The sequence below is a fragment of the Cloeon dipterum genome, chromosome X, assembly GCF_949628265.1.
Source record: "Cloeon dipterum chromosome X, ieCloDipt1.1, whole genome shotgun sequence".
NCBI classification, from domain to species: Eukaryota; Metazoa; Arthropoda; class Insecta; order Ephemeroptera; family Baetidae; genus Cloeon; species Cloeon dipterum.
Window position 1 is genome coordinate 20,833,441 of NC_088790.1, and position 25,768 is coordinate 20,859,208.

The 25,768-nt window shown below is 42.1% G+C and overlaps 1 protein-coding gene across 7 annotated transcripts in view; it reads right to left on the bottom strand.

Annotated features, from left to right (window-relative positions):
- PlexB (plexin B) overlaps window positions 1-18,895 on the bottom strand; it is an 83,182-nt gene extending 64,287 nt beyond the window's left edge. For all 7 annotated transcript variants that reach the window (XM_065495738.1, XM_065495741.1, XM_065495740.1 and 4 more), the window contains exons 1-3: window positions 18,605-18,895; window positions 2,192-2,976; window positions 1,263-1,731 (exon numbers count right to left, since the gene is read on the bottom strand). In XM_065495738.1, coding sequence (XP_065351810.1) covers window positions 1,263-1,731; window positions 2,192-2,937 — 1,215 coding nt within the window. In that variant the 5' untranslated portion in view covers window positions 2,938-2,976; window positions 18,605-18,895. The remainder of the gene's footprint in view (window positions 1-1,262; window positions 1,732-2,191; window positions 2,977-18,604) is intronic.
- Between the last annotated feature and the right edge of the window lie 6,873 nt (window positions 18,896-25,768).

Consider the following 25,768-nt stretch of genomic DNA (forward strand, 5'->3'; position numbering starts at 1 on the left):
GCGGCCGTAAAATTATCATTATTATTGCTCCTGCTGTTTCTCGCGGCACTCTCTCCGCTCTCGAGACTCCCAGGCGCTTGAATTTTTATATTCATCGCCGTGTTCCCACCAGTCGTTTGAATTAATAATCACTTTTCTGATTTCAGAGAGTGCTGGTTTGTTCTGACGCTGCGAATTAGATAAATAATCAGTCGTATTTCATGCCTTCCAATGCTTTTGTACCGTTTGGTGATCAGAAAGGGTCAGAAAAGGTCTATAAATCGCAAGCCAAAACAATAATATTTCAGAAGACCTGCTCAATTCGAAAAGTTAATGGATTTCTGTCAATGACAAGAGAAATAAAGATTCCTCGTTAAAAAAAATCGGATATTTTTTCAAACAAAACTTTCCTCAACGGTTCCAGCACGAACTTTTAGACTGGGGGAAGACTAATTTGGACTGAGTTTCCGCTGGCTATGCCGGTGGCCTCGGCTGGGAGCGAAATAAAATAATAAAACGTGTTCAAAGTGTAATTAGCTGGAGCATAGTGTTGCCAATTATCGCTAATGGAGTGCATTTCAAATACACACACGGCAGCCGTGCCGCGGCTTCCTCTTCTGTAACGACCTGATGCGAGCGGCGATAAGCGCGGCAACACCACTTTTGACACAACTGCCGAAACGGAATGCGAATTGAATAAATTAATTATTGCCAAAGAGAGAGTCAGTCCATTAGTCTACTTCAGTGAATGTGAGAACTTTTCTAGCTGGCTTCTGCAGCTGCCTGGCATTGGCATATACAAGCAGAATTAATATTACACATTCACGTTCAATTTGTTACGAATTAAAAATTATTTATGTCGAAGATGGGAATCTCTGCTGTCTCCACCAAGAATTAAAAATGCAAATTGCGCTCCACGTAAGTGCGTTTCCACCTTTTGTTTTTCAATTAGCAGAATCCATATTTACGAGGATGGAATAGCGATTTGCATAAGAGGTCGTGATTATTAGATGCGAGAATGCCAACAGCGATGCTATCTCACCGCATGTAATTTGCTCAAGCAAGAGAAAAACGCCTTGAATGGGATTTCAATTCCATCATCAACAAGTATACTTTTTAAAACACGCACGTGGAATTTTTCAACAACAAAGAGGAGACACGGTTGGAATGCGATTATGCAACAACTTTAGCGTTCCCCTAGATTCCTATTTTACGCAGTGCCGGTAATCCTTTTTTCAATTCTTGCTGCGTATCTTTATATCTAGAAAAACATGGGTACTCACTTGAACATTTTCATTGCAGTCTCCGTTGAACACAGGTCCCGAGATATGGTGCATATTCCTGGACTTGACGGTGCCGTTCAAGCACAGGTGGATGTTGGTGTTGAACATGGCGTCGATATCCCTCATTGTGTACACGCACATGGCCGACTTGTTGATGGGCTCATCGGAGCTGCCCTTGCTGGCCCCGAACACGGCCACCAGCACCCTGGTGTTAACGTCCAAGTCAAAGTCGTTAGCCAAATCGGGCCCGGCCTGCGTCAACTTGGCGTCCTGCACCAGGGTGTAGTTGATTCCCTTGTCTTGCGACACGCACTGCAGCGTCACTTCCGTGTACGTCTCGTAGTTGCTGTCCTTGATGCAGATTCGCGCCAGCCGCGTCTCGTAGCCATGCTCCTCGCCCTGCAGGTGCTTGTTCTTCTGCATGATCACAAAGTATGCGTACTCGGTGTCGTTGAAGCCGTAGACGTACCTGAAAAAAGAAGCAATGCCAGATGTTACATCAGGTGACAGCCAATAATTTTAGTTTCATGCAAGGTGTTCAATTTTAGATCATGAATATAAGGAGAGGAATTAAAAACTTAACTTTGGAGACGCAAGAACATTGGCAGAACAAATGCATTTTAGTAAAAGGAGCGAAACTTGGTTGGCAAATACAAGACGACTTTCAATGATGAATTTATGGAACTTTTCTTTTTAAAGTTTATATTTCTTTTGTACTAAATTAATTTGTTCGAAGAAACCTTAACTTGCTACTATTTAATGAGAAGCTGGTGAATATGAAAAGTCAGAAGATAAAAATGATAGAATCAGAAAATAAATTAGAGCTGCAGCGAAGCACCAGCCGATATTTTCATTATTTGAAGTTGGCTGATTTTGTAAGGTTTTCGACAAATCAAGAAATATCCTTCACTTGGGAACTTTGCACTTACTTGACCAAGAAGTGGTCCCTGCTGTTGTCATTGATGAGCAAACTGGCACGCTTGAGCGACATCTCGACGACATTCAAGTCTTCGAGGCTCCTGCTAGCGATGGCAGGCATGTCGTACCTGTAGAGGCCACTGTTGGTGTTGGTGGCGCCGACGTAGAGAACGCTGTTGAAGTCGGTGTACTTTGCCGGACCAATGAAAGCGAAAGTAGAGCTGGTGGCGTCGTTGGCCGCGACGCTCTTGGCCACAAACTCAGGCGCTATGGACAGGTTGGACGCCAGGTACTTGCTGCAGGCGCCCTGCCGCACCGAGCCGCACACGATCAGGTTGTTGCGTTCGTAGTCGAGCACGAGCACCTTGTTGACGTTGTTGGTCATTGTGGTAGGCGCTTCTTCGGAGCAGCCCGACGCAGAGCAGTCAGGGCTGTCCGGCTGCGGGCCTGTTTTCACCAGCTTCTCCTCCTTCAGGCCGGCGTCCAGCTGCACCAGCAGGTTGGTGCCGGCGACCAGCACCTTGCCCGTTGACCGGTGCACCAGCATGTGCGTGAAGTGCGCGGCAGGCGCGTCCGTCGGCGGATACTGCCCGTGAATCACGGGAGGCGGCGGAGGCAGATTCGGAGGGGGCGTCGTGACCGCGCCAGGGTCGCCCACCGTCGGGGGCCACCACGTGGTCAGCAGGAAGCCCAGCACGAGCAGCAGCCGCGGCGGCGGCGGCGCTGACGCCGGGCGGGAAAGGCGGCGCGCAGCCATCTTGTGTAGTGCGGAGGAACTCTCTCGCTCCTATTTCACCTGTGGACAGACGAGGACAAAATTTGTCAAAAAATACATCTCAAAATCAAGGCAAAATAAATATACCCCTTCTTCGACATTATCTTTTAATACCGAGCAAAAAGTAAAAGTTTCAGTGTTTGCAATTCACGGATATTTTCCTGCTACATAGTTTTTAGATTTTTGTGTCATAAAAAATACACTTTTAAAAAGCTTAAAATTAAGGATATTATTTTGGGATATGTTGAATCATCATAAGAAGGAGTTCTGGAGGACGAGCGGTGGAATTGCACGAGATTTTGACGATTAATTGCTCCTCTTTTTGGTTGTGCTGTCAGAAATGAGTGCTGTTAATCATTCGCAATGTCTGTATAGTGATTCAGATTTATTCTGCTGATGATTTTTCGGCGGCGAAGTTTGTTTATTTGCCGGTAAATTACGACTGATAAGGCCTTGTATATTACTTAGAGCGTGCGCACAGTGAAAAGCCACTAAAGTAACTCTTCTTACATTTAAAGAATAGTTAGTTTTCATGTCCAATACTGTCTCAAAATTTAAGGAAATCCGTGGATGGATTCTCCAATACTTGTAGGGCTACACTCAAGAAACTTAATTTTGATTTATTTATTGATTTATTAAACGCCAACGGCGTATAACTATTTTGTGTTGATAAAAATTTATTGATAACTCAAATAACAAATAATTTTCTCACGTGGATTTCTCACATCATTGGAATGCCACAGACATTTTAAAAGTAACAAATGTGCTATCCACGTCAAATATGCTCACTTGTCCTCGCCTTGTTAGAGCAATACATTTTTACAATAGTTGGCACCTGATGAAAATAGCTCTAATTTTTCAAAAACTCCGACAAAGAGCTGAATTTTAATTTTTGCATCAGTTGTTGAGCGTTTTTGCAACAATCGAATTTGTGTCAACTAGTAAGCAGTTAATGGCAATCGCAGCTTCCATCACAGAGAATTACTTACAGGGATGTGATGATTTCCGATTTTCCTTTTTAGGAAGGGTTTGACTAATATGTGAAATTTAAAGCACCCATACGGCTCCTTTCTCAATTTGATGGTTTTCAATTTTCAAGATCACATTTTCAAACAATCATCGATTGTGACAGTCTCGTAAGAAACAGGAACATCAGTTAAAGGTCAATTTCAGGTGGTCAATCCATATTAATTTAAAAGTTATTTCTAAATTCCGTGAATGAATAACTGTCGTTTGCTGGTGAGGCAATTTTATAGGAATTTCATCATCAAAGGCTGCCAACCATTCCAAAAGATCAAGTATTTGAAGCACTGCCAATTAATTCATAGCATTAAATGTCTTTTGGAGAATCGTCTCAAATATCCATTTCCTCGTACAGCAGGTCTGCAAATCAGCTACATGGGAAAGTGTAGCGCGGAACTTGTATCATTAAATCGGGCCCGTCAGGGCAGAAGTCAGCGCGAGTGAGATATCAAAAGTCTAAAAGTGTATCTCATTTCAGCACGGAGGCGTTTGCTCGTTCCAACGTATAACACAATCTCGAGGCGGGAGGGTGCGATTTTCGCCCGGCCCGTCGAGCAGAAGTCATTTTGCTCAAACGAAGCCAATTTTCGCGTCGGATTCCTGAGAGCGTGGAGCGGGAAATGCCAAAAGCGGGCTGGCGGGCAGGCGGCTCCGTGAATCGTCAAAAATGCTTATCAGCGCGTTATTCATTAGAAACACACCGGCTGGCGAGGCAGTTTTTCAAGGCGTGCGCACAAAGGGAAAAAATTTGCGCAGCAGCACGCGGAGCGAGAGGCGACTGCAAAAACAAGAATAAGAGTTGTAGACAAGGGCACGCCTGGCTGCTCGCCGCTGAAATCTTTCTTTTGGCAGAAAAGGCAGGCAGGCTGGGGTGTGACAGGGGCGCCGACGGCGCCTGCGCCCCCTTCAATGGCAACCACCGACGAGGGGTTGCTGTGCGCTCTCTCGCAAATGAAATGCATCTCTCGGCTCCGATTTTGATCTGCTCGCACGCGCAACTTGCCGCTCCAGCAGCTGAGTGAGAGCGGCGGCGGTGGCGGCGGCGGCAACGGGCCTCCTTTTCGGAGCCCCCGTCGACGAGGGCAGGAAAAGAAGAATTGATTGAGAAGGAACCGCAACTTGTTCCGATTTGCCGGGCTGGCCAGCATAGCAAAATGTCCGACTGCCTCGCTCCATTTATCGATTTTTCGGGAATGCACATTTTCAAAAGGAAGGAAACTTGTAAATCGAAGACAAAACTTTCCCATAGGACGGATGTATAGGAATGGGGTCGGACAGATTCCATTGACAAAACAATTCAAGCTCATCAAATGAGACGTTCGTCGTGCCCCTGAGAGTTATGCAACCAGCGGCTTAACAGTTTATAGTGAATATATCTGTATGCAAGACGTGGGTAGTAACAACGGCTCGCGTCGTATTTTTGTTCATAAAATGCATCATAAAGCACGGAGGGACGTTCGGCCCAGATCCATATAATGCGCGAGCTAGGCCGGCCACCGACATTCAAGTGCAGTTGTTGAAAAATATCGCCGCCGCTTATTGAGTCCATATTTCGCTTGTCTTGGTCCAAATGGGCCGTAATAACGCCGCTCGCCTGCTTTATGATTATTGCTCGGCGGCGCGAGCTTTGTTTAAAAAGGGGTCACACAACTCCCAATCCGACGAGCACGGGAAGGTTGAGTGACCAGCGGCACCAGATGGGGATGGCCGCCGCTCTGTTTTTATGCCTGCGACCCGGCCAAGCGAGTCGCTTTCCGTGCAAAAGGGTTGCACTCGGATTTGATCAGAAATTTGGGTTCTGGGAAGCAAACAAGCCGTAAAATAACTGCCATGCTCGAATGGGAACCACGCCGAACGTGGAAGTTATTACCAATGTACTTTATAGTCGCCTTTTTTACTGTTCTTTTTTCTTTGATAGTAGTTAATATTGTTTTAGGTTTGGATTTTGCTTGGGTGGGTCAATATTAAAAAAAAAACTGATATTTAATCACCACATTGTCCTTTTTCAACAAGTTTGGTTTTGAGTTCATTTATGTTTTGAGAAAATTTAATCAAAACTCAAAACTTGCGGACTCTTGTTATATAGTGTCTTAATCTTATTTCCACGAAAAGGCGGTGCACAAGTGAAACAATCTCTGCCAAATCTCAGAAACGTTCACTAAAAGCAAAAGAGGGCGGCGTCTTTTGTGCAAGTATCGTCGCTTTAATATATAAAGCGTTTTCCTCCAGCGAACGCCTTATCATTTATTAAATATTTTGTTTACCGAAGGAGGCGCAGCAGCCTCATCATCCTCTCATTCTTTCGCATTCATCCTCTCTTTCTCTCATTTGCCGGCCGAAAGTCTACCTGTTCATTAGAAGACAACGCCAGGGCAGAGCGGTTTTGTTTCGCCCGCGCGTCTTTGAATGCATTCAATTGTCAAATCCTTCCTGCCGTCTCTCGTTATCAAAAGCACGCCGGTCGGCTATTGTATTATGTCGTCGACGGCGCATTACGCTATCACATCTCGTAGCAGTCACTGACGATTATTAAATATCCGGCTATTAAAGTGGAAATATGTGTCATTCATCCTCGTCGTCACGAGCGGCCGCAAGTGACATGTGTCCTTTGTCATCTGGCTATCATCAGACAATGCATCTCGTGCATAAATATTATTTAACCAATTGACACTATGCAAGTCTGCAGATTGGCAAGCAAATGAGTACGGGCTTTTTTCGAACAAACCTCGGCTCTAGTAAAACATGACTTCCGGAAAATTGTATTTCCTACCCTGTGGTCAGATACTGACGGAGGATAAACAAGCAAGCTGCATCGTGTGCATAATATTTGCGGTTTGATATGACTTTGAAATTATTATCTGTTGCGATGTTCTGACTTGAAGGACATGCATATGAACCAGCAGATGAAACCAACCTAAATCGGACAATTTTTTTATTTAACACAATGCGTCGTTTTGAATTAAGCTATTTTGCATGCAAATATCAACATTTATTCTGGTCTAGCCTTTGGGGAAAATTCATTATTTATGTTATTTTACAGTTGTTTCCGTCTAAAGAGCTTAGCGAAAAAGTTTGCAAAAGTCACCTGTTTTCTGTTTCTAACGTAACTTTGTGTGTATACTCAAAATTAATTAGGAATGCGTGGTCTGAACACATCGAAAGCAATTTCCAAAGCAAACAGCCGCAAGATGCACACACACTGCAAACAGGAGCGCATTTCTGTGCGGCGAACGTGAAATTATTTAGACCGAAGTCCCCGGGCAAGAGGCACACGCTTGAAAAGCGCGCTCAAAGTTCTCATTTGCGAATCCCCTGCGCGATTTGCAATTCATTATTATTTCTGACTGCCGCTGATGTAGCTGCTTTTTCGGCAACGATTTTATTCCGCGTGTATACCTCGCTCGTTCTCTCTTCTGGGCCTCTCTGTTCGCTTTATTATCAAAAAGCACGCACTATAACGCACAGCAGAAGCAATGTGCGGCTGTGCAGCAGCCATCGTCTGTCTGCCCCAAGAGGATTCGAGAGCATGAATTTTAAACAATATTCGTTCGCTCACTCACCGAATGTAAATTTGGAAACGAAGCAAGCAAGCAGAACGCGAATTATTCGCAGCAAGGCAAATTTAAAACTGAGAGGCGATTTTTTTGCTGCTCGAGTGAGGTGAGAGATGTGTGGGACTTTCCTCGTCTTTTAATTTAATTATTTCCGCGAACCGTTAAGCACTTCGTGTTTATAGCTTACTTGGCGCAGATTAAAATGTTAGCAATTTGCTTTTAATTGTGATTTTATGCGATTTATTCTCATTTGCGATGCACAATTAGCACAATGGTGAGAAACAACGGAGCTCTTGGGGTGGAAAACCGATAATCCAAGAATTTGGGTTCTTGGGAAAATAAACAAATTGCCTCTGATAGCAGATTTTTTAAACGATTAACCATACATATTATGAACAATAGGTATAAAAATAATCTTATTAGCACTACAGCATGCTTCAATGACTATGCGATAATCAAGGCTAACAGGAGCCTTTTCATCTCTAAACTCATTCAAACAATGGTTGTTTTCAAAATCTGAGGTAAGATAAAAGCAACACAAAGCGAGAAAAATTTTGGCAAGAGAATCTTCTCAGCAAGTGTTAGCGAAAAACGTCAGGCGGAGAAACAAACAGCATTCCGCAGATGTTTACCTTGGCATCTGAACGTATTAGATTTCATAAACAAACAGAAATGTATGTACAAACACACACCTCACTTGGATGTCACCGTATTTGTAGAAGCCTGCAGAAGGAAATAAGAATTCGCTGCACATTTTGCTTTAAAATAATATCAAAATCCGCTGGCGAGAAAAAATAAACTCCGCCGAGAGAACAGACAACTGGTGCTTCTTTCCGTTTTTCTCTCGCTTGGCTGGGCGTTGAAGAGTTTTAATAAAGCAAAAAGCTGTTCTACTTTTTTTGCTTTTAAGTATTTGGACTTTCAGGGAAATTTCTTTCAGTTCCACACCAACACCTCTGCAACCTCTGCTGCAAGGGTTTCTTATTAATTTAGTTAAACGCGATATATTTCTTCTCATTATGATTAACTAAACGAGTTGGAATTTGGTGTAAAAGTAAAGGTCTTATGGGTTCTATCTATAGACGTGGCTATTTATTACAGGGAAAAACTAGCATAAAAACGATTTATTGGCTTCTCAACGGGAAAATGAAGCTTTTTACGAACCCTTTTTTGGCTAAACCTGGCAAATAATTGGATAAAGACGCAAACCCTGCCGCAAAAATCTGAAATGGTAACTCACTTGATCCCCGCGCAATAAAAGGCAAGCAAACTTTTAGAGCTTCAGTCTTAAGCTCCAGTTTCAGCGAAATCAGCTTTGCTACGAAATCCATCAACTCGAACCTCATATATACCGTCACGGCTGCATATACTCGACGAATTTCTGGGCAATTTGAGTGTGTTCAGGCCGCGGACACCGAATACGCAAACGCTGGGATTACGTTTCTCAGCTGACCCTCCATTACGCGCGTGTGTTCCTTGCTCGTCTCCTTTGTGCCATAAGCATTTTCTGCACGCCCCGAAATAATATTTTATGCTCGTGAAATAGGAGCAGCAGTACAGCAGCCAGCCAGCAAGCCAGCAGCAGGCCGCTGCTTTTTGTGCCGGGGGAGCAGCTGTTTTGCGTCTAAAAAAACACACCCTACCTGCGGTATTAGCTTTTCTTCCTCTCTCTGCCGCCGCCGCCGCCCGAAAAGCAAAGCGGCGCACACGTTTCAATTGATTGATAGCGTATACTGGAAAATGAATGCACTGCAGAGGGAAAATTCCGACGCCGGATTCTTTTGTAGGCATTGTACGGCGACGCGCATTCTTGGATAATGTAAATAAATAATATCCCAAGATATGACACGATGGAAATGAAAATAAGAGCCTCTTTAATTCTCTCCGCCTTTTCACGGAATTTTATTTACTGCCAGACCTGGAGGGAGACGTCATTTCACAACCCTTCTTTTCTCTTTCTCTGCGCTCTCTACCCCGCGGCTGTAATTGTGATCAGGACGAATGGGTAAATCTGCTGGGATTCTCCTTAAATGCAGTTCTAGATTACTTTCAAACAGCTCTCAAACGGATCATCCTGCATCACTCACACGTCATTCCATTTCCTGAATCCATCATATGGTTCGGTTGTAGCTTTCGCTAGTTCTTTAAAAGGACAAAATATAATGTTATCTCCGTTGTACACAAAATGGTGATTGATTGATAATGTTTTCTTAATAAATACATTTTTCAGGAGTCAGATTTTTAACGCCAACAGCAATAATTGTTGTTGTAGGTGTAGCTTAGCGGGAGCTACCTTGAAAGCTGACACCCTCGATACATCTTTAGTGAGTAGAAATAGAAAGTCCAGCTTTTGTGAGGTAGTCTATGCATGTATAGTAGTCCGCAGGTCTACAGCGGCGACAATTATTTTCAGGCTGATTGTCCGCGCCAAACGTCAAGTCGGCGCTGACTCCCCAAGGTGCTATAGTCTGCGTCCAACCACTTTAGAAATTGTAAAAGCGTGGCAAAGAAGTCTTTCACGCAGCACACATACCTACAAGAGTGTTCTGTGTGGCTTTGACACAATACAGAGAAGAGCCCCTTATTAGGATCACTTGACGGTTTGATACAGTTAGCGTCTCTTGCATGCAGTGTGTAATTTTTTCGCCTTTGTGCAGAGGCGAGGAGTCCATAAAAATGCCAAGATTGTTTTGAAGTAAAAAAATTTACCTGCGTGTGCTGCTTTTGAAATAAATTTTCCCCTTCTGCTCGAGACGCTGGCTGGCGACGGCCCGAGATGAAATTCGAGCCGCCCCAGCAGCTTAGCGTGGCAAGCACGGCCTCCGACTCAACTGACCATTTTATGACTCTGTCAGCAGCAGCACATGTCTTCTCCCTCTTTCTTGAACAAGGCTTTTGCATTTGGCCTTACTGGAAAAAATTAAAAGCAAGCTTGAGCGAGTGAGTGCGACTGATGGCAGGAAATCTTTGTCAGTACTCGCTCTTTCTAGTGCTTCTGCCAGACGATAGGGATGAGCCAGTCAGCTTGCCTGCGCCTGCGGGGCTATCCATACGGTGAAGAAATCCGCTGGAATTTTGATCCTCGCCCTTTCTGTTTTCATAGTGGTTAGTCACAAACTTAGCTCGTCGCGGAATTTGACTCCGGCAATTTATTGCAAAGTTGTGATTTCCACATTAAATTTCCGGCAGGAATCCTCGCAGTACACTTTTGGGCGAATCTTGTGTAATCTGAGAGCCCTCATCCTGTGTCGGCACACCCCGCAAAATGGCCAGCAGCAGCGGGAGTCCACTCTCCAGCAGGAAAACACCCAATGGGTGCATGTGTGCGTGCCATGTTTCTGAATTTGGGTGAAAATAATACCTGCGCTGCTCCGTTTTGACAGCAGATGAGCATTATAAGCTACATTCGCCACTCGCGTGGAAAAGGTTATGAGTCAACAAGGTTGGAGATTGCTATTCACTTGCTTTTGGGAGGTAAAAAAAAGAACGTTACGAAAAATGTTGCAAGTTCTTAAAAGTATATCTTCACGCGTCACAGTATTTTATGGCTCTTTTGTGCTTTAATTTACAGACTGAGAGGAAAAAGCATTTTAGTCCCTCTTTTTTACTTTTTTAGCGTTGGCTTTCAATAATCGCAGCAAGAACTTGTCAGTGCGTGCACAAAACGTACGACAAATCCCTTTGCAACATCCACGCACGCTTTTCGCCCGGCACAATCATATTTGGCGCACTGCAATAAAGCAAGTTTTTATGACGCACTTGGCGTGCAAATTGCCGCCGAGAGAGGAATAAACGCAAAAATTAAATCCAGGCATCAGCAGCAAGCGGTCCAAAAATGCAGTGAAAGCAATAATTGCGCGGATAATTGTTCACGGAAGCGGACAATGCGCTGAGCGATTCAATTTGAACTTCAAACCACTCTCATCATCACTTTTGTCACTTTTATGGTCCTCTATATATACACACACATTCGCCGCCGAAAGTCAACATTTTGCGAGCGGAATCCAGTTTAGTTGCACTAAAAAATCTCACATGAAACGGATTATATGTTAAATCAGCACTTTCGTCAATTCATTGGCACGGGAAACAAATGTTTTTTTTCAATGTATAACAATTACTCTATGGTTTTGTTGTGTGCATGGCTAAACAATTATCTTCATCAAAAATTGTACTCAACTCTACCATTGAAAAGCATAGCCGACTGTGTACTGTGTGACCTTTTCATTAGACTCCGTCTCGAATCTTGAGCCTAATACGAGTGCCTGTTCACGTTCGTAGCTATAGGATAAGAGACTCAATTGAAAAGCACCGCAAAACTTTTGTTCTTGCAAGACATGCATGCTCGCTGTGTGTCAGCTGCGGCAGATTTGCGGATTTGCGCGAAGAGCACTTTTCTCACCGCGCTTGCCAGCAGATTAATTAAGAAGAATAAGCAGCCTTTCCTGCAAAGACCCTTTTCTCTTTTCCGAGCGAGCAGCTATTCATCCAACGGTGCTCTCAAATATTCAAAACGCGGCGGCAGACAGCCAGTCCTTTTCTTTTATTTTCTTAATTACAACAATGACTTAAACTGCAGCAGGGAAAAAGGAGAAAGAGAAGAATATAAGAGGTCTCTTTTGCTGCTTGTGAGAGGAACCTCGAGAGAAAGAGAGAAGACGAGCAGCTTTTTCTGCAGGCTCGTTCTCGCGCCTATCCACTATTATGCAAATGACGCCTCTTATCCCGTCTCTTCTCTTTTGCAGCTTTAATTTTTGTAGTGGGAGTTTGGCAGCGGTGCGAGGGTAGTGAGAGAAACACCAAAATAAATATTTGGCTTGGCTGCGAGACGAGGTGTTGAGAAGAAAGGGTCTTCTTTTAAAATGACAATCCACCGCTTCTCAATCCTTTGAAGAGTGGTGAAAACTGCCTTTAAGTCTGTTGAGTGACCTGAATGGACTGCATAGTTGTGACGTAACTTAAAACTGTTTACTCAAGAGGAAAACTTTTAGGAGGATTTTATAATAAAAGACCTGTAGAAAAATCTTTTTGGGCCTCTATACATGGAATAAAAATATCACTGCTCTGATTGTATCCTTAAATTCACCTCTCTCATTGCGTGTGGGTTATACAAATTCAATGTAGACAACAGCCAAATTGAATCATTTAGAGAAATCTGCAATCTGCAGCGCAATCGACATTGCGACTAAAGGTTACATCAGCGCCCGCGGCCGGCATCAAACCGTAAAAAGACGTTATTTCGGCCTTCCAGGGTACAAAATCCAATTTGGCCGCCCCCGTTCGCTCACTGCCCCTCGAGGGCATTGCATATTGAAGTCTTAGCGCATTCCAGCGCGCATTTACTTGCAAATTTTCCTTCCTCTTTACCCTCGTCTCGTTATTGTTGTGCAGCAGACTGCTGACACGCAGACGGGGTTAAACGGGCTTTCGCCTCGTCGACGTTTGCAGCCAGCAGCTAGAGACACTTGGCGTGTTTTTAAAACCAGAGAAAGAGAAGTGCTGAAATGAGCAATAAGATTTGAGCAGAGACGCGTGTGTATCTCCCTGCTTGGCGGAGAGGGAGAGAAAATGTTTCTCACGCTGCAATTGGATACATCAGGCGGCTCTCTAAATAAAAGCAAACGGCCAGGCTGTTTAATTAAAGGAGACCTTTGAGCGCCTGAAAGACTCGCTTTTAATGGCCCTCTAGCAAGTTTATTGAAAATCCGCAACTGAAAGAGCCTTTTGTTCTGAACCTGAAAATTTGAGGAAATGTTCTGTACCATAAAAACCAAGTAGAACGCAGTATGTATGTGGGAAGCGTTGTTGCCAAAAATTTTATTTTTCAGAATTTTGTGTTCCTTTGCAAAGTTACTACACTGAGAGGTAGTGCCCTGCAGCTCTTTTCAAGTACAATCCCTTTAAAGCTAAGAAAAATTCCATTAGCCAGAACAATAATGAAAATCGAACCCCTCGAGAATACATATCTCGATATATTCGTCCATATAGGCTGATTATTAAAAAGGCACAGGATCATTTCAATTCACTCCAGTAAGGCCAGGTTACCCCTCTTCAGCAACAATGCGACCCTCCAAGCCAACCCCCGTCAGCCAAGAAGAATTAAATAGCTGCGTATACACTTGGGAAAAGCAAAGGTGCTCTGCTCTTCTCACAAACCCAAAATATTTGTGGGTTTGACGAATATCACGAATATCATAAAACTCGTGATCGAAACGGCTGCGGCGAGTGGAAAAACAGCATAATGGGGGTTACCGCCGATACTGCTTTGAGTCGTTGACAAAAGTTGACCCGACGCGCCGCGCACGCAGCCGGCTGGCCCAAGCGGCAGATAAATCAAAACGGCAGCTGATTCGTCGGGGGTGACTTCGCTTTCAGGTGAATTTCGCCGATTTCAATGAGAGTGCAACAATCGTGCGGTTAATTGGGTGTTAACAAGCAACAATTTCGAGAGGCAGCTTTCAATTTGCACGGCCTTTGTCACTGGACTAACTTCCTGCTCGCGGAGGGCCGCCGGATCGAGGAGTCGGCACTTTTGGGTAAAGGTGTCAAAGCCGAGCGAATCGATTTGCGCGTGCCTCCTTTCCTTTTTTGGGCCAAAGACAAATTGAATTTTGATTGCTTTGCGATTCGTTTACAATGCTCATTGTCAAAATACTCGGAAAGCAAACGATGCTTGTCTGCTTGTCACAAAACGTAAAAAAATGTTTCTCATTTGAGCCACTCGCTTTATTTTAAATGCGTCCGAGGGAATTTCCGGATCAATACTATCTCTCAGAATTGATCATCCCCGTTAAAAATTAACACGCAACCATAACTGGCCCGCGTGCCGCCGCGTCTCGTCGAAGATTCATTAGCATCGAATTACGTGATGGCAAAAACGAGCCAGCCATTTATGCGGCCACAAAAGCAGGCGGGGGATGAAAAAGTGCTGGCCGGCCGTACATTGATTAGATCGTTTGTATCGAGCTGCGCATCTCATAATATTCTCGAGCTTTTTCTTATCGTCCCGCCTGCAGCCATCAATTCAGTGCGTGCGTGTGTGTGTTATTATTCCGAGTGATGCTCCCGGCTGCTGCTTCTGAATGTGCGGGGGATTTGGCGCGAGGAGGGTGAAAATGCACATGCAGTGAGGGCGGCCATCCCTCGCGCATTGTGCGCCCACATAATAGGCGAAAAGAAGAAGAGTCTTCTTTCGCCTTGCAGCAGCAGCAGTCTTCCTCGATCCGGAATATGTGACCAGACAGCTAGGGGTGCCAAGGATGCAGACTGTATTCTCTTGGCTGGAATTCCTCACAGCCACACTTTGGTGGAATTTTTAGGATTATTTGTCGATTATATCGTGAGTGCTGTTTCTGATTTTGATGCAGCGATCGATATGGATGAGATTGGGAAATCTATAGGATTTCGTAATGCACTGGATACGGTCAAAATTCTTTGTAAGATTATTTTGGTTTACTATAAACCTGATTTTATGTGTTGAGAAATAATTGGAATTGTTATAGAAAATTATATGTCGTTGAAAACTATTTAATTCGTCTGCTCTTCCAATGATTGATGGATTGATAGTGCTCTCTGATTTTAATTGAAATAGTAGAATGAGATAATTCTGATAATACTGATGTAACGTCACACCACCATTACCTCGAAAACAGTTGCGGCTTCAGCAAATGAATTAAAGCGTCCGTAAAATTGGAATTCAAATGCTTCAAATTGAAACGCTTGTCACCGTCTCCGCACCCTCCCTCGAGTGAAAGTCATGCACTCTCTTGTCGACGAGGGCGGAACGTAAAAAGGCAGTGAACATTCCTTAATGTCTAAAATATACATCAGGTAGGACAAGCTCAGTGCTTTTATGATGGCGCTGTGAAGAGGAGGCAACCTCCCCGGTAATAATAAGCGAGAGAAACGCGCGCTGCGGCAATATAATGGCCTCGAAAATTGGCCTCTTAAACCGGGATTTGCCTCAGGTGGCGCGTCCGTCGCGGTCGTTTCGCGACACAAACAACACCTGAAGAATTGAAAAGACTGCGAGAGGGCAGCGATCTCGGGGAGGCGCAGAAAGAGAGCGAGCGCGGTTTTTTACGAGCGTTGGATAATCCTGAGAGCCGGGTAATGACCGCATGCGCCGGCGAGGGTGCTTTTCTTTTCGATTTCGCCGGATTTCGTTTACTATTCCCGCACGGCCAATACACTTTAAACAATGGACTGCGCTGCAATGGCATTCTCTTTATTTAGTGTGACTGAACAATGATTTTTAAATGTTCTTCCTGTCCAGGAAACGTCTTAAATAGGGCTTCTCTTTTCAGCATTTGTTATAATTCAATTTTTTTAGCAACCAGAAAGAAGGTTCTTATCTTCTTGTTGCGTACCTACAGTGCCGCAGAAATTAATTAGAAGACTGATTATTTTATTTCATTTACATTTTCAAAACTATTTAATTTACGCTCACACTGCGGTCGATCACGTCTATTTTAATTTAAGATCAATGCCGCCACGTGCACAAAAATGTCGTTGCCAGAGAGCAGAGAAAAACGCGCCTCTCATCGGCGCACGCAGAGAAGCACGCAAAAAATATAATAAATCGAAATTCTTGCGTGGAGCTCACGATAAATTTCGGCCGGCGAGCACTTTTCGCCGTGTGATATTTTATTTATGTGAGAATCAGCCCAACATAAAGCTGCAGCAGCCCCATGTGTGTGCACGCACGTCGAAAAATAAATTCGCGCGCACACATCATTGTGTGTACATCCCGAACACACGATTCATTTTTTATATAAATATACGTACGCACAGCCCTCGCCGAGCTTCCATCAATCTTTGCGCAAAAGCGCCGGAATTATCATTATTTCATTCGGCGGGTCGTAAAATAAATTTCGCACAGACGTGGCAATACAATTTGCCCTGACGGAGAATTAAAAAAAAATAATGACGATAAAATAGGATGAGACATGAAAGGCAATGATTCACTCCCTATGGCGCTGCAGGCTTTGAAAAGTGGATATAGGTGGTTCCAAATCAGAATCAGATGGGTTATTTTTTTACTGCAGAACCAAGACCCTGCCTGCCACTGAAAAATCAAATATTTATAAATAAATAACAAATCATATTTTTGGCAATGTTACTAAAAAAAATAACAGACACATCCACAAATCAAACAAAATAAACAAATATGTCAACATTTTTTCATCTTTACATTATTATTGGTGTTTATTCTCATATAGTTAGTCAATACTTTTTTTTAAAACATTCAAACGTGAAAATAAAAAGAATTATTATTGGACCAAACCATCAGAAAACTATGCACTCCTAAAACTACTTTTGAAATTGTCTAATCAATCCAAATCTGTCAGAAATTTTTTTATATAGTTATCTCATTGAATTTATATTCTTAACCTCGAGCTATTACAAGCTGCATAAATGCATCAAGAAGAAGTGAGAAATTCCGTTTCCTTGTTCGTGCTCATCCTTCATTCACTCAAATCAAGATTTTTTTATTGGAAACGCAGATGTATCAGTGTATTTGTCTATGTCGGTTGATTTTGATTGACGCTGGCTTGGTCGCAGGCTTAGTGTTTGCGGTGCATTTTTATTTTTGTTCCACACAGACTGCAAATGACGTGCAGCAATTGCCGAGCCATTGTGTTGGTTTTTCGCTCGCGGTAATTTCATTTCACACCGTTTTCATGCCCGTTTTCATTGAGCGCGTCGCCGTCAGCATGACAAACTCTCGGGCGTTTTGAAAAATGCTCTCTGCATACGACACGTTGAGTGCATTTAAACAAAACTGATTTCATATGGCACTCTGGACTAAGCAAACGGACGAATAAGGCTGAGGTTTTCCTTTATTGCTAATGCTGATAATTGAATCGGTAGTGGTTCGCCAGCGACTTCTAGATTTTATTTTGGTAGCAACTGTCACATTTTGCGTGTTGCTCATACAGCTGGGACAATTCATTTTATTTTTCCATTAAAAATTTGGCTAAGTGTATTTTAATCTGCAGTAAAAAACAGCTCTATTTTACTTATTAGATGAACGTGTAACAGTTTATAGCAAGAAAACGTCTAAAAGATTGACAATCTTACAAAATGAGATGGTTCCATTCATATTAGGGTCTCAAAGCGAAAATTGAGTAAGTTTATAGTTCCATTCATTAGCTCGGTGCAAACTATAGAAAATTTCAAAACTTAACATTACACCACAAAGACGATAAAAATATGAATGGAACTGACATTTCGTTGGACCATTATTTTAATTTAATTGCTTCATTATGTTGCAATTCGACAGATTTTGACAATGAAACTGAAGTTTGTGTTTCGCATTTTGGCCATTTATTTATTGCTCTTTTACAACAGCAATAAATTAAATCAATTCTAATTTTATTGAAATTTTATATTTTTAATCCAGAATATAGAAACATACAAGAATTAGAATACCAGACATTGATAAAAAAAACTCGCCGAGTTTTGGAAACGTGTTTTTTTATTTCATGCTATTCTTCAAAATTGATTGATTGTAACTGAAATAGGAGGCACCCTTATTTGAAAGATAAGAATCAAGAATAACAGACATCATTGCAAAAAAGCTCTCTGTTTCTGTCAACTTTTTTGAGACACGCACCGGTAGTAGCTATTTTGCATCTAGTTTCCGCCAACAAGCAGATTGTTTGCTCTTGATAAAAAATTTATCATGAAATCATCTTTGCGTGTTCGTCAAAAATATTATTCTCTCTTTCAGCGCATTTGTCTCGACACGAGCTTGATATTTTTATTTTTTTAACTCGACGGAAGGCTCATTTTCCGACTGCTGACAGGCTGTGATATCCGTTTTTATTTTCTCACGTTCGTCGTCTAGCCAGCCAGCAGATTCCACCGTCCAATTTACCCCATCACCGAGGCAAGCCCTGAGAGTAAATCGTGCCACACACATGCAGCGTTTATTCACTAACGACCTGCTTCATTAAAACAGCCGCCGCTCCTACTATTCAATTATAATACAAAGGTAGATAACAACGGAGAGAGCGCCGTTTAAAAGTTTAAAAACCCCATTCGAATCGGAAAAATCGATCTGGACTTACCATTCAATTGAAACGCCGAAATCCAGCCATTTCACAAGTGGAAGAAATCGCGAGCACGGACGACGCCGCGAACATGCTCGGCGGCAACAACACTGATACAAATTTCAAATCACTGAACCGTCCCGGGGTGGAAACTGCTGCGCCTCGGTGCACAACGAACGTGTCAGGGTGCGAGCCGACCAGTCAGGCGTCCAGCAGCAGCAAGTCTGCAAAACACATTGGCGAGAGCACTCGGAAAAATGGAACTCGCCCCTCGAAAAGCTTCTCTCGGACTGACAGTCGTCGAGTGAGTTCACTCGCTCACTGCTGCCGAGCCGCAGAACCGGCGGCGTCGACGCCCACGGCCTCAAGGCTCACATCACCGTGCGCAGACATAGCAAAATGAACCTTGCGGCCGGGTGATGCCAGCGCCGCGGCGGCCCACGCACCAACCGCGCACTTCCCCTCGGCTGGTGTCGTCGCCGGCCGGCCAGGCCGAGAGCTGACTGAGACGGCAGACCCGCAGAGCTTCGCCGATTTACTCAAATCCAATGCGAAAAAAATCGCGCACATAATAAAATTTTACAGCCCTGCGTCTGCCCGGAGACGCAGCCACCCACGTGTGAAGAGGGTTTAGCCGGGTGGAAGGAGGATTTATTTTCCTTGCATAATTCCATCTTTATGGCCGGCTGCAAGGGGCAAGGGTGCGACTGATAGTCCCATTTGTTATTAGTTGTGTCTGCGTGAGGAAAAAAAGAAGTGACTGCGCGGCGGCGACAGCCACGCATTCCCCAATTGAGCTCCGCTTTTATTTTATGGAGGAAAGGGGCTGTGGTGTGGTGTTATCTCGATGCGAGAGAAAAAACACTGCCTAGAACATTTTCGGTATCATTGAGATGCCAATACCCAACGTTTTAATTTCCACAGCATTCGTTTTATGTTTCCCAGGCCTATATGCTTTTAGATAAATCAATTTGGTTGCATGGCTAGCAATCGGACTTGAAAAGATGGAGAAAGAAAGAAAACAACTTGGGCTATATTTTTGAAATTTTTAAAATCTGGCTCTTGATTTGGTCTGTTTTTTTCAAAACGAAATCTTATCAATTTTTTACAGTTGTAAAAGTTGATAATTTTCTCATGCGTCTTTCTATTTGGTTTGAATATTTAATTTACGAGCAAAATTAAAAACTGGAATCAATTTGGATCGGAAATTTCCAGTTTGATCGTGGTATTTTATTATATTATTAATTGCATACAGATAATCAACTGGATTCTGATTGAGAAATCCAGTTTCCCAATTTGTGTTCAATCCTGTATTTCTCCTCTCTAGCCAATATACTGATTCTCATCTTCAACTCGCTAAGAAACCTCTGTCAAGTTGTATGTACCTTGCTCTGATTCATTTTCTTTGGAGCAAACGCTTATTCCTTCCGTTTTCCCATGAGTTTTGCTGGCCGAGTTTCTTTTCACTATTTAGCCTGTGCTCGAGCAAACACAATTTAGTCATCTGAAGGGCTGGTTCCTGAGAGATCTCAACCCAGTTTTTGTTTTCTCGGGAAAGGATGTTCCGTGTCTCCTGCGCGCCCAGAGATAAAATCGCAGACGCATACATATTTAGTGCTGATGGCGTATATAGACGCGCCGAGCAGGAGATTTTAACAAAAAGCATGCAGCGGCATTCCCTCGACTGCTGCGAGAGGAAAGGAGAGATAGCTGCTGCTCTGCTGTGCAAAGGCCTTTTTCGGATATAGTTATAAAAATAATTTATTACCGAAAATAGAGAGCAAAGGTTGAGCAACATCTCTCGCGACCGACGAGCAGCATTCCTCCTCACGAGACCAAATGGGGCAGAAAGGGTCGTGGAAAATAGTGTGCAAGGCCACACCCTGCCTGCGCTGCAACGGTGCGTTTTATGCTCATACTTGAAAGTTTTAATGCAGTCGGAAATTAATGTACTGTGCGGAGTGCTGAGAGAGAAAGAAATTTTCTTGATAATCCACATCCTGCACACGCCAGATTTATCTGAAAGCGGTATTATAGAGTCTCAAAAGTTTGATCAAGGTCTTTTGTTTTATTGAAACTAGGAAAACTAAGTCACATTTTCACAAATTATTCCGTTAACTTAAATTTCATACCTAATTAAATGCTTTTTGAAGGACCTGTAAAAACGTTTATATTTTTGGATGTAACTTTCTGGTATTTTTTTAATGATTGTTTTCGTTATCATTTTTTCAAGCACTTCTTGTTCTAAATTAATGGTGAATTTTTAGCCGCAGTTTGTTATTGGTCATATTTTTTTGCTCTTTTTATCCCTGTCCGAGTGTGTATATTTTTTATACCAAAAACCAGGCCAGAAATGTGTTAAAATAACTTAGATAATGATTATACTTTTAATATCATTGGAAGAGAATGATTTTAAACATTATTTTAATCGTACAAATAAGTAATTGATAAGATTGGTTGCCTTGTCTAAATTTTTAAGTCATATTGAAGGTAGCTCTGAAGGATTCGTTCACACAGAAAAAGAAAAAACGATTTCGTGCCTCTGAAGAACAATTCCTTAAGCGTTGGTTAAATTATTTGCAGTCCGCACAAAAAAAAAATAATAAATCTAGGAGGAACTAGAAAAAGAAAATTTTAAACTCCCAATATTTCGAGCCCGATGGAGATTTTATTGAAAAACACAAAACATGACATGTGTGGAGATTAAAATCCGTCAGCCAGAAATAAGTCTCTGCATGCACACCAACTCTTGACTGGCTCCAAAAAGGAGCATAATGCGCGCACTCTCTGATGCTCCCTCCATGATAAAACCAAATTATAAATTTATGTCTCAAGAGGTCCCGAAAACTTCTTTGCTCAGCTCTCAAGAAAACAAACCACCGTTGCTCGCATTTAACCACTTATTTCGGCGCCATTTCACTCTATGGGGCGCATGAGTGCATTCGCCACTAGCTTGGGAGCGAAATTAATTAGTTCGTCCCGCAGAGAAAGAGCTCAGTCGCAGAAACTTTTGATATCGCGTGCATGTATTAGAAATTACGATTATTGCCGTTTTGTTTTGCGCGCGCGTTACACAGATAAGCGCGGACAAGAGTAGAGCAAGTTTGTTCCTGCGCTTTTAATGGGATATGATTATGCATGATATCGTAGCGCAAATGCGCTTTTTGCACTGAGGAATTGCGCAACTAGGTACGGCGAGTGCACTTGGCACTTCATTTTGTGGAACAAGGATTATTGTGAGAGTGGTCTATTTCTGATAGCACATACATCGGCTTTGTTCAAGTTGCACTATGCACGGATATTTTTCAAATGCCCTTTGAAATAGACCTTAGCAGTTGCGATGATAAGAGGAGGACCTTTAGCAGGAAACTTAGCAGCAAATAAGCTTACTAAAAATGATTTAATCTGAAAATAATGATCCAGATAACATTCAAGAGATCTTGAGTTTACATTAATTTGAACAACTGTAATACATAGCGTTTGGCTTGCATTGTTGAGTGCATGCTTTGCGTGCACATTGCAATGTGAGAATCCGAGCGATGCTGGGGGTAGAGTATTTGATTCTCTTTTGTTGCAATGACGAGTCCATTCGGATTTGGGAGGATTGCGATAGCTTTACGACTCGCTTCTTGCTGGTTTGAACCTTTTTGTTTATTTGCGTGAATTAAGTTCATGGGACGAATGTCTAGCGACTCAATAAAAAGACACAAACGAGGGGGCAGTAAAACAACTGGTCCTTTCCTGGATTGGGCTTCCTCCAATGAGGCCCGTTCGCACATGTTATTCGTTCGTGATGCGTTATTTGGGACACGGAGTTTTCGCGAGTTGTTTTCTATCAATGATGCACCCATCTCAAAATAGTTCAACCGATCAAAATAATTGTCAAAAATTGCTTTAGATATTCTTTTATATAATAAAGCATAAATGTATTCTTTCGCCCAAAATGTAGAAATATGTCCCAATAAATTTGATGTAAAATAAATTAAATAGCCTTATTTATAGACTCAAACTTAAATTTTTAGAAAAAGTGCCAGTGTAGTTAATTTATTTTTATAAAACTTGTTTATGATTTTCTTGATTTTTGTGCTCTCACGCACACTCATTATAAAATTGCAATGACACCAAGCCAATTTTTGAAATTCCTTGTGAAAATGAATTACCAAAAATAAAAATTTAAACTGAATGAGGAAGAAAATAACACATTCAAAATTGCGCATTCTTTTTCTTACTTGTCATAATTTATTACGTAATATGTTGCATGTTTTGCGCACGTCTTATTACAAACAATTAGATCATTGCGCAAATTCAAAAGCCTACAGAATATGCCATCATCATTACGGAGAGCAGCATGCGTATAACAGTTTAAAAATTAATTTAATTAATGAAAGAAAATTTAGCATGAATTTAAAGTTAAATTAAATACTGCACTGAATGTTCCTTGCGTTGCTTTGCAACTTCCTATCTTGCGTTAAGCCCAGAGGAAAGCCGTTTAATTTGGGAACGCTGAATCGACCACCAAACAGAAGCAAAATGCTAATCTTGGTGTCTGGCGCTGAATTCTCAGAATAAATCCAAACGACTCATTGTGAAGCGGTTGAATTAACTTCCATTACCGTTCACAAAGAGTAATTTCCATCCGCGGTCCTCGAAACACACACACATATCTTAAATGTCGCACGGAATAAATTATCTGAAAATGGAATGCGCGCAGCCACCGCAAAAAAAAAATTAACAAAATGATTTCACTTTGGTGTCCTTGCCCGGTTTTGCGTGTATATTGTATTTTATAAAGCGTATAAAAACATATGTCATGTCAGCACTCCATTACAAAACCCCGGCCAACCTTAATTTTTTTGGCTTGTATATACGAGAAGCATACCATACGCGTAGGTTCGCCGAGCATATCCACGTTATAGCCGGCAAGTGAAAACTTGGAAAATTTATTTCGCTCAACCCGCTCAACAAACTTGGAGAAAGATGACTTCGTTTGATATGAATACACCCTTTATTTAATAGTTTTCATTTAATTTTACACTTTATTTTAAGTGCATTTGATATAAAACTGTAAGTAAACAACATCAAACTCAAGAAGAGAGAAGTCAGAAAGTTTGGTAAACATTATAATCAAATTGCATGCTCCAGCGCAGTAGTCATAAATGTCGTTTTAAATCCTGTAATCTTATCTTAATCTGAGCAGGTATATTATTTATCTTATCACAAATATTTCTGAAAAATTTAATCATAAAAAAACGAGTGATCTGACGTGTAATTTTATATTTCAAAATGTTATTCACAAACTTTAGAAGCGACCCAGATAACATAGTTTGCTGATTTGTACAGGAGCTAAATTTTCGCCTCTTGGGTGCAACACACGTGTGTGTATATGTTCCAAGGGGCTTGAGACGGACGACTTATAAGCCTTTTTATTTGCGCCAGCCGGGAATTTGTGCTCGCATAAGCAGACGAGATGTGTGTTTGATAAATGTGTTTTTGCGCAGGGAGCAACAACGCTGATGGAATAAAAGAGCGGGCTGCTTTTTTGGATGACATCGCCGGCAACAAATTTTAGCAGCCTTGGCCCGAGAGAGAGCTCCCTCGACTCGTCCGCCCGTCCGTCTATCAACATCTGACTAATTGGAGGCAAATAATAATAACAAAAACGCGCCCGCCATCTACTCTCTCTTCTCTCTCGTGAACAGCATTCCGCCACCACACCTTTTCATCTGCGTTTTCGATTTTGTCTCCGTGCGCGCTGCGATGCAATTAAAATTTTTCGCTTACTTCCAGCACGCTCGGCTTGGAGTCTGGTTTTTCGTATTATTCGCACGTATTGAGCATGAGAGGCAGCGGTGCAGCAGCGTGTTTGGCTATTATTCCCTCTCGCGCGTTCGCTGCCAAGTCGTGCTCTCAGATTTTGCTGCAGATTAGAACCATCTTGTGTGCAAACACTCGCGAGAGTTGACCAGTTGGGAAACTTGAGGAATTTCAGACATGAATGGTGTTGATCCCCTTTTTTGCATGTGACTGTACAGCTCGAGAAGTTGAGAAGTGCTGCAGTCGAGTTCTTATTTCACGATCTTGTCGACAGATCGCAAGCCATAATATAAAATCTATGCATCACGCTTTCCTTCATTTAGAAAGTTTGAAATATAAACATTGATTTTGAAAATTTGTATAAATACAAATTTTATGGGATTTTATTTATTACTATACAGTTAGAATGACTTTTTTAAGTTAAGAATCAATTAAACATAACACAAAATCTAATCAGAATATCAGCATTTTACATATGTGTCAAATTCCTAGATAAATAACATAATGCGAAGGCAAAATTAGTCAATGTCATTCATCATCCTTTTCTGTAAATTTTTGGACGGTGAGGTGGAGACAGACGCGATGGCAAGAATAATGGTTAGCCCAAAGAAATTCGAAATTTGGACGGTGAGCGCCGACTCATTTCATACCAAGAGCGCGCACTGACCTCGGCACTCACTCATCTAAAGTTTCGAACAGTGCAACAGTAGAGTGGAATAAATAAGACGCACTCGACCCCAAAAATCGCTCGGATTCTCACAGTGAACGCAAAGCATACGCTCAAAATCTCAACAATGCGAGCCATCGGCTTGGTTAGACTATATCAAAAATATTATTTTGGTTTCAAGATGTTGAGACATTCTCAAAACGATTTAATTTATGCGGCATTATTGCTCGTTGGCTTTTTATGATCTAAACAAAATTATGTTTTTCGTTTTATGAATCATTATTTAGAAAACAAAAGATTACCTCATTACAAATCCATCCTCTTTAACCTGGCTTTACAAATATTGCATTTTTTCATTTTTGCTGCATAGTAAATTAAGCTGAATTAGCAGTAAAAGCTAACAGACCTCATTTTAATATATAACGTATACCTTTGGCTCTGCATATATCACGAATATGGTAAATAAAAAAGTCACTTTATGCTGTTCATTTCTCTCCGAGCTCTTTGTGCCGGAGCTCGACGACTGCATGCCGGCTCGCTGAGTGGGTATTTAGCGAAATATAATTACGGAAATTGCACACGGTTCTTGGCATGTACAATGAGATTAATAAATTAATAAGGGGAGTCTGCGCGCACTGTTGGGTATGGTGAAATGTGATATGCGCCTCACAAACTTCTCATTGTTTGATCGCATGCAATTC